Here is a 14,394-nt window from a genome sequence, read left to right as displayed (position 1 = left end):
CTTGAGCCTCTCTTGTTATCTGAGGCCAGAAGATCTCAAGACAGACTCTAAACCGATCAGAACTTGAGGTTCAAGTCATTTCAGAAACATCTTGAAATCAGAGGAGATGCCATTACATTTACTGAAGGCAAAACAGGCAAAGTGATTGATGGTAGTTCCCTTAGTGAGAATAACATGGGTTAACAATTTTAAAACTAGAAAGGGGCGTTAGGAATAATTTAATCTGGCATTCTCTTGTGCATGTAGATTTGTGGTTTAGTGGAGAGAAAAAAAAGATTTGGAGTCAGAGTTTGAATCCTCATTCTGCTTTTTTATAACTATGTGATCTTGGCCAAGTACCTTAAGTTCTCTGGGCATCAGTTTCCTCATCTGTAAAATTAGGAGTTTGCTTATACTGGCTTATCCCTAAAGGCCTGTCCATATCTAAAGCCTAGAAATGAAACCCTGAAGAGATAGTGAGGTAGGGGTCACCCTTGATTTCTCACTCTCGCTCCCATCCCCATATCCAGTCTGTAGCCAAGTCTTGCTGATTTTGCCTTTGAAACATCTCCCATATACATGCCCTTATCTTCTCCAACGCTGCCACCACTCTAGCTAGCTTTCATTGCTTCGTTTCACCAGCCTTCTGGTTGGTCTCCCTGCCTCTGGTCTCCCCACTTCAGTCCATCCTCTTCTTAGCTACCAAAGTGATCTTTCTGAAAGTGCTCATCTGATCATGTCACCCTCACCCCTCCCCATTCAACAAACGCTAGTGTCTTTTGATTACTTCCAGGATAAAATAGAAAATCTTAGGTTTGATTTTTAAAGGCCTTCATAATTTGACCCTTTCCACTCCCTTGATGAACTGGCCTTCTCACTCTTTTTTTTTCCTTACAAAAGACACACCATTTCTTGACTCTGGGCATTTTCGCTGACCATCCTCCATGCCTGGAATGCTTCCTTGTCTTAGTTCCCTTCCCTAACCCTTCTCCTGTCTTTTGCAAGAAGCCTTTCCTTGTTCCCCTTGATGCTAAGTGCCTTCCTTCTGAGATTACCTCCATTCTATCCTGTGCACACTTTGCTTTTACTTAGCGGTTTGTATGTTGTCTCCCCCTTTAGATTGTGAGCTCCTTGAAGGCAAGAGCTGTTTTTGCCTTTCTTCATATCCCCAGTGCTTAGCACAGAGCCTGGCATATGGTAGATGCTCATTCTTTATTCCAAGATATACAACTGTCTAGCGACAGGGCCTGACTAGGACTCTCTAGATCTTCTGACTCTTAATTCTGTGGTCTTTCTATTATACCGCTGGGCAGACATGTCTCTCTTTATACTTCCTTGTTGTAGAAGATTAAGAAATGATTCTCATGTGCTTTATTGGAGTATGTGGTTGAAGCTTGGATGTTGAGCTCTAACTGCTGAAAGCTCTATTAACCTGTATGATCTGACAATGGCCTATTCTTTCTTTTAATGCCTTGTCTTTTCTCTTTCCCCCCTTTCATTCCTTTTATCATCTTGCCCCCTAAGGTTGGGGGTGGTGACAAATAAGGGGAAAGATGCTTTGCTGAAGTCTCATGAAAGCTCTGTCTATCATTGTTTGTCCCCTTTGAAAGGCAACTCGAATTTCATGCGACTCACAACTTCTGGAAACCTCCTTTCTCCCTCCCCTGGAGTCATTTGTTCTGATTGGAGGCACTAGACAAAAGAAACTTATGTCTGAAAATGGCCTTTATTTTAATAGCTTTATAGACTTGAGCTTTGGGTTGTTTTGAGTGTTAGAGCCTTTTAAGCAATTGAAAGCAGGCAAGTTTGATGGGGAACATTTGAAGTTTGGAGCATATTTGCCAGGATTAAGAGTTATGTGGCTTTCCAGCTCCAGCTGTTGCCTAGTCCCTAAACTTACTGAATCCACTTCATCCCTGAGTATTGTGGTCGGAATAGTTTTGTGTGTGTGCACACATGCAGAGATGACAGAGCATGTGGAATAATACAAAAGCCAGCATTTAGGACAACTCAAGTGGAGAATCTTTGAACTTTGAATCAAGACGTATTGACTGTATTTTGGATCCATTAGAGATGTGAGAGTGAGCAGAGGAGGAAGAGAAGATTTTGAATGAGTCAAAGCACAAGGTAAGTAGTCTTGGTGCCTTGGCTTTATAGACAGTCGTTGGGAGCGCAGAGTTTTTTATGTGTGTCTGATGTTTCATGCGCTGTGCAAAATGCACCCATCCAATTTTGGGCGGTCTTTCCAATTTAATGCTACTTGCCTTTCCAATATCCCCTTTCATTCTAGTGCCTTCTCTCTAAAATTATCTCTGATTTATTTTGTCTACATCTTGTTTGTACATAGCTGTAGCTCTTCAAGGGCAGGGAGGATGTCACTCTTGTTTTTGCATTTCATTACCTAGTATGGTGCTTGTCACATGGAACTTAATAGATGTCTATTGATTGAATATGGCCTACTTGTGAAGTGTGTTTGCTTAGAAAAGGCAAAGCCCTATCTTTGCAGGGGTATTTACTGGAATTTGATCAATTATTTAATAGTGGTTGTTTTTCCCCCCCACCATTCAGTTTGATCACCATGAGCCTGATACTGTTCCTGGAAGCCGTCTGTATTTTTCTGTTTGGCCAAGGTACGTTCATATAGTCTTTGTCTCAGCTTTCTTTATTGTTTTTTTTTTTAAATCACCAAATTCTAAGCCAGATAACACCTACTAAGTGACAGAAAAACTTTAAGAGCACCAGCCCTGAAGTCAGAAGGACCTGAGTTCAGCTCTGGCCTTAGACACTCACTAGCTGTGTGACCCTGGGCAAATCACTTAACTCTGATTGCCTCCAAAAGCAAAAACAAAAATAAAACAAGAAAAGCTATGAGAAATCCATAGAAGGCAAAGAAATTGGAATAAATCCTACTGAGCATAGCTGAAGAAGCCAAGTTTAGCAGTTGCTTTTAAGTCCTCTCACAGAGTGAGTTCTCATTTACTGTGTGCAAGTAGATTAGACAGAATCTAAGCGGGGTGACAGCCACCAAAACCATCAGGCTCTTCCCTGAGGCCTACCGTGCCTCATGGAAAGCAGAGGTGCTTGTGGAATGGGGCTGATTGCTCAAGACTGATTGTTGACCCACACCCATCTCCCCTAGCTAAGTTTGCCTAATAACCTAATGGACAACCAGATTTTATGAAAAGCTTAGAGGAGACTATGTCGTGTAGTGGAAAGAGTACTGAGTGGGAGCTCAAGAGACCTGGAACTGAGTCTTGGGCTCTGCAAGCTGTGTGACTTTGGCCCGGTATCTGACTTCTCTGGTCAGCCATGTTTTCACTGGCAATGCAATGATTAGACCAGATGATCTCTAAGCCAAGTCAAGAAGCATTTATTAGGTGCTATGTACCAATCAGTACTCTTAAGTGCTGGGGAGACAAAGGCAAAATCAGACCCTACCCTCAAGGAGTTTACAGCATGATGGAGGAGACATCTTGCAAACAAGTATGTACAAATTAGATCCATATGAGATAAATTGGAGATAATCTCAGAGGGAAGGCATTAGGGTTAAGGGGGACCAGAAAAGATTTCTTGAAGGAGGTGCGATTTCCAAAGTCTCTTTCAGTTTGAAAAATAATTCTTTCTACTTTTTTCCTTTTTGGGGGTGGGGGTGGGGAGAGCAAAACCCTCTGTTGTTTCTTAAGTTCAGCCAAAGCTTCCGAGCTAATGATTCTCCAGAAACAAAGAAAGTCAGAGCAGGAAGATATCTCTTTAATCCAATCTCCCCATTTTACAGCTGAGGAAATTGAGTCACCCCGAGGGTTAGGAGACTTGTTCCTGGTCACAAAGCCAGTTAAAGGAAAAGCCAATGATACAACTCTTTTGGGCCTTTTGACTCCCACGTCTAGTGCTTTATGATTTGCTTTTGTAGCAGATGTGACCCCCAATATTTACTTCTTCCTGATGCATCCAGTTCAGTGGACCGACTTTGGAAGAGTCTGATAAAGTTTACCATTCATTTTCAGCAGGGAATACATTCATCATTTGCCTGCTTCCCAGGGAATCTGCTTTCATTTGATCAGGCTAGCTAGGGGTAGGTGGTGTAGAGCCTAAACCTCCACACTGGCAACATACTACATTTCAGGGTACCATGTAGATGCTCATAAATAGAGAATTACCTTTAGGTGATGACAGGTTTGTGATCTGTTACAGCCAAGCACCCTTTTCAGTTCTCATCAGAGACCTGTTCCTCAGAGACATGATTTGTCTTTGCTTCAGCCACAGGCCCTAAAGAAGCAATTAAAACTTTTTGAAAGGAATAGTCTTTTTCTGGGTGTTGCAGTGTCTTGGGGAGTGCCTTAGCTGCTTCCCTTCACCAGTCTAGAAGAAATTATTTGATTTCTTCATTCAACAAACATGTATTAAGCAACCTTCTCACCCTGGAAGTTCATTCTGCTCCTGTGGTCCATTCCTCTGTTTGTATGGTTCCTCCTAGAACCTCCATTAAAATTTAGACTTATTCATCCTTTTTATAAAGGCACTTGCATTATATGTGACTTTACATGCATATACCATTACATTTTACAAAGGCATTAGCTTTCACATTTAACATGGATAAGATAGTTCTTGTGCCATTTTGCTTTAGATAAAAAATATTCAAAGAGGGGAAATTACTTGTAACATACTACCCAATGAGAAATTCACTTTCTTCATCTGGGTTTCTCCTTTCTTATTGTTCTCTAGTATTTTCCTGAAAGTCTTTAGTTACCTTGACAAATTCCCCCTGGCCTCAGCCAGCCAAAGTTGACATACTTTTTGGCAGAAAGATATGATGTGATCATGCACTGGGGGACAGGCTTTTTCTAGAAGTTTCTCACTGCCTGCAGAAGCTGACAAATTATTAATTATTCCCAGCTGATGTGAAATTCTAAAAGCAAAATGAATGAAAATTGTATTTTTAATTACTTATGCAATAGTGCAGGTCTAGGGTGTTGGGACACAGGGAGGATGTTACTGGGACTTTGCCTTGGTGCAGTGGCTATAGTGTTGGACTTTGAGTCAGGAATACCTGAGTTCACATCCTGCCTCAGCCTCTAATTAGCTCTGTGACCCTGGGCAAGTCACCTAATCTGTCTGAATCTCAGTTTCTTTACTGTAAAATACGGATAATGACAATACCACTTACTTCACAGGGTGAGTTATGAGGATCGTGAGATAACGTATGTAGAGTGCTTTATAAACGTTAAAACATTATTATTATTACTTTATATTAGCTATACTTTACATATTACAGATTATCTGTACTTTTTATATGCATTTATATACTTTATATATAAATCGTTTTTACATTATAGTTGTATTTTTTGGTCCAAACTCATGATGTCATTCAAGTTGGGAAGCTCTTGGTGTGGAGATACCTTCCACTGATGTAGTTCAGCAAATCTACTTACCTTGTAGTGCTAGGACATTATCTGAAGGTACCGAGGGGTTATGTGACTTGTTCTTGGTATCGTATCAGAGCCAGCACCAGAACCAAGATCTTTCTGATTCCAAGACTTGCCCTCTATCCATATTGCCTCTTTTCTTATTACCAATTTTGTGCGAATAACTGGGCAAGAGATAAATCACACAAAAATTCCCAGAGCTTTCTATTTACTGTCTCTCCCTTGATATTTGGCAAATTTATATTGAACAGAAATGTTCCCTTGCCTTTAAAAGCATGCTGGTATAATTGTTTTCTATTTATTTGTTCCCATAGTGCTACCATCTTTCACTTTCCAGAAACTCTATGCAAGCCAGGAGACTGTTGTGAAGATTTCAGCTGCCAGTCAATGTAAGTTTTGATTTTAAACAGAAAAGAGACTTCTAAGCACCCATTTTTATTTCCCAGGGACTTTTTGCATACTGAGGTGACATCCCTACTCCTGATAAGTTATTGTCATCATCATCATCATCATCTTCATCAAAAACATTTGGTGACCCACCATGCTTCTGAGAGTTCACAGTATGGGATAGATCCCATGGTCGAGGCAAGTGTACAGGACATTCAGCTAGCTCCATCAATGCTGCATGGTAGTTTTATAGTAGAATTTCTTGCACATTCTCCAGGGTTAGAGTAATCTAGAAGTGAGGAGACAGTTTTAAGTACATAGAGTGGAGAACACCAGGTAAAATGGCCAGATGAGTAAAGGGGATGGCTAAAGAGAAGTAGATGCACCCTTAGCTAATGAATAACTTACCAAAAAGTAGAATCATAAGTAAAGTTGGAAGGTACCTTAGAAATCATCTGTTCCAATCCTTAACCTCCCTTTTTACAACGGAGAAACCTGAGGTCCAAAAAATTAAAGGTTTTTATCTAAAGAAACATAACTAGTTGGTCACCGAGCCAGGATTAGAACCCAGGTCTCCAGACTCCAAATCCTGTGCTCTTCATACTGGACCATGTTGCATTCAACTTTTAGTTGCATTTTAAAAATAGGAGCAACTGAGGGCCATCTCAAGTTGGGTTTTGCACGTCGGAGTTTGAGAACAACTTATTACACTTGACTCTGTCCATTTTTCCTGGAAGCCCCAGGTCAGCATGTGAAATGATAATCACTGATTTTAAACCAGTACCTACCCTGGTCCTAGCCTCACTTACTACAACTGATGCTGTTCAAGCTGACTGCCCTGGTAGTGATGGGTGGAGATGTAGCAATAGAATGTGAGAATATCGGTCACCCCGCTCCACCTCTTCCGGGGCACTTACTTCGGTTCATAGGAACTATTTATCATTTCAGTTGGAATCACCACTGAGGATGGCCAGGATGGACTAGAGATGATGTCATGTTATTAGATCTGAAATGACTTCTCAGGATCACGAGGAATCCTGCTGACTCAGCTCTGACTTTCTTTCCTTCCCAGCTTCTGAGAGGCAGCCTAATGAGGTGGCCAGAGTACTGGATTGAGAGTCAGGAGGATATGGCTTTAAAGTCAGCCTCAGACACTTAGTAGTTGTGTGACCCTGGGCAAGTCACTTACCCTGATTGCCTCCCCCAACAAAAAATAATAAATCCTCTATCTGACACTTTGTTATCTTGTGTGACTATACAAATCATTTAACTTCTCTGGGTTTTAGCTTTCTCAAATGTAGGTGATGGACCAGATGATTACTGAGGTTCCCTCTCTATGATCCTGTCATTCTGTAAACCATGCTTGTAGGTGTAAGTGGTAAAATAAATTTTGAAATTTTAAGTGATGATGACAATGCTTGATGCTTCTAAGAACTGATTTTTAGTTTCTGAAATTTTAACAGAAGGCAGTTTTAATTTGAAAGGCTCTTGGTAAGTGAAATGATGTTTAAACTCCTTTCTATAATCGTATCCTCACCTTTACCCATCTCCCCAAATTGCACATAAATGTATGCTGTCCTGTAACCAGGGGTGTACTGGAGCCAGCTCCAGCCAACAAGCTGATTGTTAAATATTCAGTGTGAGCATTCACAACTTAGAAACTGGCAAACATTATAAATCAGGACTTGGTTTATCCTTATTTTTTATTACCTAGACTTAGAGTGATGGAGAACATTTCAATAATACAGATTCAGTTTAAAAGTGTGCCCTACAGTATGCCCGCCCCAAGCTGGTGGTTAAATATTTACTATATGCTTATATCCCTCATGTCTCAATAAGCTAAAGTTGTTCTGAATCATACAGACATACTAGTAAGCATGGTAGCGTGGAAGGAGCCCTGAATTTGGAGGTAGAACACCTGGGTTCAAATGATGGCTTTTTTGCTTCCTACCTGTGCAACCTTGGACAAGTTCTTCTACCTCTTAGGTTCATGGTTCCCTCAGTAGGGCTTTGATGATCTATGGCTCATTCTTGCCGCCCTAAATCTTATGATAAATGCTTGTGGAATTGAATTGAACCCTATAAGTAGGGATTCTTTTTTTTCCCCTAGGAATCCCTAGAAAGGGAAGGTCTGGAAAGGTTGTCACCATTCCTTCTGCTTGTACTATCTCCCTAGACTTCTTTAAGTTGCCTGGGTGAAGAAGCATAAAAAGCCATTAGCTGGGTCACTGAAAAGAGCCTGAAGTTGTGTTTAGTGGTGTATTTTGTGGCCAGTATGCACATCGTTGGGTCTGCCTGCCCAAGTGTGGAACAAGCCTGAAGAAGACCTTAAACCATTTTTTTAGAAATCCATTTTTATTCATGTTGATGAGATCCTAGATCCATTGAAATATTGAAGTATGATATCAATTAGAATACCAAGCTGGGGTGTCCTCTTTTCAGAGGAATGCGTATGGTATGGGCAGTTTTGGCCAGGCTATTAACAGTGACAAGATACAGTTCTAACCGGAGACTACGGCACCAGCCATTTAAAATCCTAGTTATCATTAACATGACTGTCTTTGAAGACGTATCTGTTGCTTGTTCTTTGCCGTCTTGTTTCTCTAAAAGAGATTTTTACATGTTGCCCAAAGAAAGTTATTTCCCTAAAATACACAGTGGTGGAAAAGTAGATACAAGTCCAGTTGTGGTACCATGGCAAAAATGCTGGCTTTGGCTGGGTTCAAAGTCTGTTTCTGCTGCTTACTACTAGTGTGACCCTGGTCAACTTATCAACCTCCCTAAGCCTTTTTTATTCCTCTGTAGAGCAAGGGTCTTGTATTAGGTGGTCTCTGAGGTTCCTCCAGCTCTAGAGGATTATAATTGAAATAAAAACTATCAGCACTTTTAAAATAAAACAACTAAAATTCCAGTATTTTTCTATTTACTGAACAAAAGGTTTTTATTTTATAATTTCGTGACTAAGTTTTTTAAATTAAATTTTATTTTATTTTATTCTGAGATGTGGTTTTGGTAGTAAATGTGTGTTCTTAACTTTACAACTAACTTCACAACGTGGATGACCCATGATTTTTTTTCTGCCAATTTACTGTTGCCCTTAAGCCTGTTTCCAAAGACAAATTCCCTATTCCCTAGACAAGTCCATCCAAATCCAGGTGATGCCAGAGCCCTGAGGTAGTTAGGTTTGGAACTCAGGTGGGCCATCATAATCCAATATCTGAACTGGTTGAACATCTGTATGCACTAACACTGTCTTTTGGACAAGGGGAAATAAAATCATCTTTCCTACCTTGGAAAAGTAGGTGAAATGTGATCCCTGTCAAGGAATTAACTAACTAACTAAGGAATTAACTAGCACAGACCTAGGGGCAATGCAAAATATTAGAGAGCTAAGTATTTGCCCAATGGCATTATATTTAGAATGAAAGAAATACATGTAATCAAGAGAGAGCAATGCTCAGGATCATATGATAGAGGGAAATCAGCTGTGTTTCCACAGCCTCCTTAATCCAGTTTGTCTGGTATTTAAAGGGAGCTTCTTCAGAAGAGTTAGAACAGCTATTTGATGCTGAAGACGATGACCTTTTTTGTGGTCCATTTGATGGACATCTCTAGCTTAACTGGAGGCACCATAGATTGAGAGCATGGAAGGGATGGGGCAGGAGAAATGGGGAATGACGTTAAGGCATCAGCCAATACACCTAAAATGGGATCTGTGAGACAGAGAGGAAGGGTTTCTATTTCTGTCTCCTTGGTCTGAATTACCACAGGTGGGTCCTTCTCCCTGAAGAGGAAGGGTCAAGAAAATGTCCTGATCTTTAAAGCATTCAATTTCTTAGTGTGGCAGAGAACTAGCCTCAAAGCCAAGAAGACCTGGGTTCAAATCCTGCTTCTGGCACATAGAGGTTTTGTGACTCTGGATAGTTCACTTAATCTCTCGATGCTCTAGAAAATTTCTCAAGCTTTAAATTGCAGAGAAGGTACAAAGCTGTACTTTTAGAAGTTCTTTATCAGAGAGTCCCCACACCAGTGAAATCATAGGTCTAATCCCTATACTCATATATACTTTACATATATACATACATTACTTTATATACATATATATACTATTTACACACACACGCACACACACACATATATACTTTATTTACCCTGTTCTACAACAACCAAATCCATGTCCCTATTTGTCCCCTTATGTTGCTAAGTTATCACACTGACCAAGACTTATGGATGTTACTCTTTGCTCATGATCCTCAGCCGTGTTACAACTTATTTATTTTGATAGCCAGGCTACTCTCTTCCTTTTTTTTAATTTTTATTTTTAGTTTACAACATTCAGTTCCATAAGTTTTTGTGTTCCAAAATTTCTCTCCCTTCCTCTCCTCTGCCATCTCCCCCAAGACAGTATGTAATCCAGTGTAGGTTCTATATTTACCTTCACATTGAACTTATTTACATAATAGTCCAGTTGTAAAGAAGAATTATAACCAATGGAATGAACCATGAGAAAGAAGAAACCAAACAAAAAGCGAGAGAGAGCGAGAGTGCAAATAGTTTGCTTTAATCTGTACTCAGACTCCATAATTCTTTCTCTGGATGTGCATAGTTTTTTCCACCATGAGTCTTTTGGGGCTGTCTTTGAACGAGAGGAGTCACTCTCCTCTGCTGGATAACCTTCATTTCCATATCCTTGGGAATAATAACAACTCTCATTAACATAGCATCTAACAGTTTACAAAGTGTTTTTCTCCTAATAATCCTATGAAGTATGGAATACAATTATCATCCCTAGGTAAGAGACAAAGAAACATCTAAAAGGTTTAACTGACTTGCCCAGGCAACAAGGTAAAGCCAGCACCCAAAACCAGGTCTTCTGACTCCTTAAGTCTAGGGTTCCTTCTGTTCAGGTACCGTACTGACATTCTATGGATATTTACAGACCTTCTGTTCTGTCAGCATAGTATAAAGTATGGTTCCCCAAATGGTTTCAAAGTGTCAACCCAGGTCCTAAGACTTCTTGCCAGGGTGAGTATTGCAAGATGATGCTCACAATATCGATTGGTGGTGTTTTCTGGAGGAATCGCATATGCTGTTTTGGTCTATAATGGATCTGAATTGATACCTAGGTTCTTATCTTTCCCTAGTGATGCAGTGTTCTGCTGCCCTGGATGTCATGTTTGCCTTGGATGGCTCTTACAGTGTTGGGAAAGGAAGCTTTGAAAGGTCTAAGTACTTTGCCATAAAGTTGTGTGATGCCTTGGCCATCAATCCAGATAGAGTGAGTACCAACCTTGTTGATCTTCATAAAACGCCCATCAAACCTAAAAAGCTTACATGAATGATACCAAGAATGAGACTAGCCCTTTCCAATTTATAGACGCTCTCCTCTTACCAAACCTGGTGAAATTAGCATCTTTCTACCCGGGTAGTACCTCTTCTTTGTGAGCAATATGTGATTTCCTTGCATATCCTTTCTAAAAATTGGCAGTTTCATTGGGAAAGCCATAATTTTCTTGAATTAGAGATCAGAGTAACACACATAGTGTTAGCAAGAAAGCAGGATTCTAAGCTGACATTCCTAGGTTAATCTCAGAGAGACCAACAGGCTTTTAATTAGGGCAAACCTTTTCCTGCTGTGGTGGGTGTCATTATGGAAGAATGATAATTTTGTGCTGGAGAGTTTGACCTAGCATAGAATTTAATGCCTTTACCAATATAGCAGTACCTGTATGCTAAGCAACACTGGCTGAGATGTCCTATGACCAGCCCTGGAAGGGAACAGGTACGTTGGATATAGATTGAGGTTTTGTCCATATCACCATGCTAAGCTATTTTTTTAAAATTAAACATTTAAAGTTTCCTAGCTCCATGGCTGTGGGGAAGATTCCAGTTTGTGTCTCCTCATTTTGGAGTGAGGCAATGACACTTCCTTACAACATGGTTCACCCATGATGTGGACTGGAGTAGTGCCAGGGTGAGAACTTGTACATTCGATGCTGCTGTAAACAGCTGTCCTCAGGCATCCTCAAAGCCTTTCTCATCTGACAGACTCCATTTAGAGCCAGCCAGTCAGGCAAACATGGGGGAAATTTTTTCAACTTTTATTCCCTATGTCATCAGCCCCAAAATTCCAGTATTTGAGATAGATGGTGCCAGATGACATTTGGAGTATCTCCCTTCTAAACTCCACATTTTAAGAGAGAGGATGTCAAACTAGGAAGTGTCCAGTGAAGGGTGATCAGAATGGTGTGGGAACTTGAAACTGTGTTATCTGAGGAAGGATTGAGGAGAGGAAAAGATTTGGGGATGGACAGAATACCCATCTTCAGTTATATAAAGAGTGACCATATAAAAGAAGACATGTTGTTCCATGGGCCAGAACTTGACCCCTGGGAGGCAGAATTGGGCTTAATATAAACATCTTTCTAACAAATAGAGCTGTCCTACAATGAGAAGGAAAGTGCTTCTGGTTACTGGAAGCATTCAAATAAAGGCTGAAAAATCACTTGTCAGGTATGTTGTGAAAGAGATCCTTGCATGGGTTAGGATAAGATGACTTTTTTTTTAAAAGGTCTTTTTTTCTCTGAGATGCTATGCAGTTGTAAATGTCCAATCGAAGGGAAACACATTGAGCTTTAAGGACCACCTAATAGGTTTATTCTTTCCATCCCTTTTCCCCAGTACTATTTTGTAGTTCAGGATTTAGCTTTGTCACTCACACATTTTACAGATCTCTGTCTTCCCATTGTTGCCTCCACGGATGAGCTGATGATTTGTAACTTACTTTGCTTTTCGGGAAGAAACTTTTAAATAAACAAAAATTAAAACACTTTAGTGTTGCCATCTTGTTAGGGGGTGGATTTAAGGTATTTAAAGTCTTCCTCTTGGCTTTTAAAAGCAGACGAGTTCACTTCCTGTATATAATATGGGAATTACACCATGGTCTAAAAAGCTATGCTCACTTTACTCCTTCAAACATAGTGAACTGAGGCAGGGGAAGATAACTGCTTTTCTTCTAAACCACCAATTATGTTAAATGCCTTAACTTTTGAACTGCTGGCTTAAGCTGTCCTCCACTTATTCGGAAGCCTCCCTCTTCCTGCTTAACTCTGTAAACAAGAATTGCTGTTTGTCTCAAAGGATCTTGTCTCTTGCCCTAACATGATCCAGAGCAGCTTCTTCCTGGGCCTTGACTCTTAATCTAATGCTCTATCTTCCAGGGGCAGTCTGTCTGTCTGTCTCCCTGTCTTTCTCTCTCTCTCCCTCTTCCTTCTTCTCCCTCTCTCCTTCCCTCTCCTTCCTTCTCCCTCACTCCCCCTGTTCCCCTCTCTTCCAGTGGCTTAATCATCTTATTACTCAAAATACCTGATGTTTACTTCCCTGAGCTCACTTCATCTAGAAAGGAAAGCAGATGTGCTGAGCTGATCCAGAGTAGTGCAATGTGACTAGCTGAGTGAAATATTTTGATTAGCCATCTCAAAATTCCCTGTATTAGATATTGGAGCAGATGAAGTAAATGGGAAATAGAAAATGTCTGTTTATTTGTGAACAATGTTTCCCATTTCAGATCTTCGTCTCAGTTGAGGCCTGCTGAAGGGAAAGGCAACTAGAATGTTGTCTGGGAACATTGTTTCTTCTGAGATTCTGGATAACAAAGGATTGGATGGAGGGCTTGAGTCATAGAGGGGATACATAGATGTTTATGGCCCACCTTATGTAAAACGTTTTTTTTCTGTTTCCAGGACCTAGTAAATGGTTTTACTCACAATTGCTCTCCTACAACTCAGTACGCACTGGTTCCGTGTGCTTTAGCACGTAATGCCTTCCTTCTTCCTAAAGATTCCAACGTCTGCTTGGGAGTCTCTGTGCTACAGACACTTTCACATTTTTCAAATTAGTATCTTGATCCTGCCATGCATTTGTTTCATTCTGGACTCTTAACTGGTTCTCAGCCTGCAGCTTACTGACTTGGGAACTGTTCATGTTACCCTAGCTCCAGAGGTGTCATGGAATTCAGCGTGGCTGACTATTAAAGGAGACTGTAATAAGTGGGTAATTATCAAGTGAAGACATGCTATTGTAGCTTCTCCATCTCCACACCCTACCAAATGGCATGAAGGAATATCTTAGAAAAAGATACATAGAAAAAAGGGGTCAGGGGAAAAGCCCCTTGGTGAAAACCCACTGCAGACACAACTTTTTCTGTTCATTTTGTCCTCAGTGTTGTGCCTCCTTTTGGGGCATGTGTTAAAAAACAAAAACAAAAAACTTTTGGGATAAATTTGGTGGTTGCTGGGTTGGGTTACCATTTCATCAACTCAGGTTTAGTGTTTTCCTTGCAGGTCAGAGTGGGTGTATTACAATTTAGCTCAGTTCCTCAGCTGGAATTCCCCTTGGATTCATTTTTCACCCAAGAGGAAGTAAAAGAAAAAATCAAGAGAACAGTTTTCAAGTAAGTATGATTTGATCATTCTAGGTTTTTGATGTTGACATCTTCTAGGATGGCTCCTCTTAGAGGCTTCTGTCCCTTCCTTCACCCCATCCTGGCATATGCTTTACCAAGTTGTAGCTTTGGGGACTAAGGGTTGTTAGAAGCTGCCATTAC

General features: G+C 40.5%; 1 protein-coding gene across 1 annotated transcript in view; it reads left to right on the top strand.

Annotated features, from left to right (window-relative positions):
• Window positions 1-2,557: 2,557 nt before the first annotated feature.
• Window positions 2,558-14,394, top strand: part of VWA2 (von Willebrand factor A domain containing 2) — a 45,575-nt gene continuing 33,738 nt past the window's right edge. Inside the window, exons 1-4 of the mRNA XM_036736907.1 lie at window positions 2,558-2,609; window positions 5,717-5,791; window positions 10,934-11,067; window positions 14,132-14,241. Of these exons, the coding sequence (XP_036592802.1) occupies window positions 2,558-2,609; window positions 5,717-5,791; window positions 10,934-11,067; window positions 14,132-14,241 (371 nt within the window). The remainder of the gene's footprint in view (window positions 2,610-5,716; window positions 5,792-10,933; window positions 11,068-14,131; window positions 14,242-14,394) is intronic.

This window comes from Trichosurus vulpecula, chromosome 8 (assembly GCF_011100635.1).
Source record: "Trichosurus vulpecula isolate mTriVul1 chromosome 8, mTriVul1.pri, whole genome shotgun sequence".
NCBI classification, from domain to species: domain Eukaryota; kingdom Metazoa; phylum Chordata; class Mammalia; order Diprotodontia; family Phalangeridae; genus Trichosurus; species Trichosurus vulpecula.
This window is presented reverse-complemented; position numbering and strand designations above follow the sequence as displayed.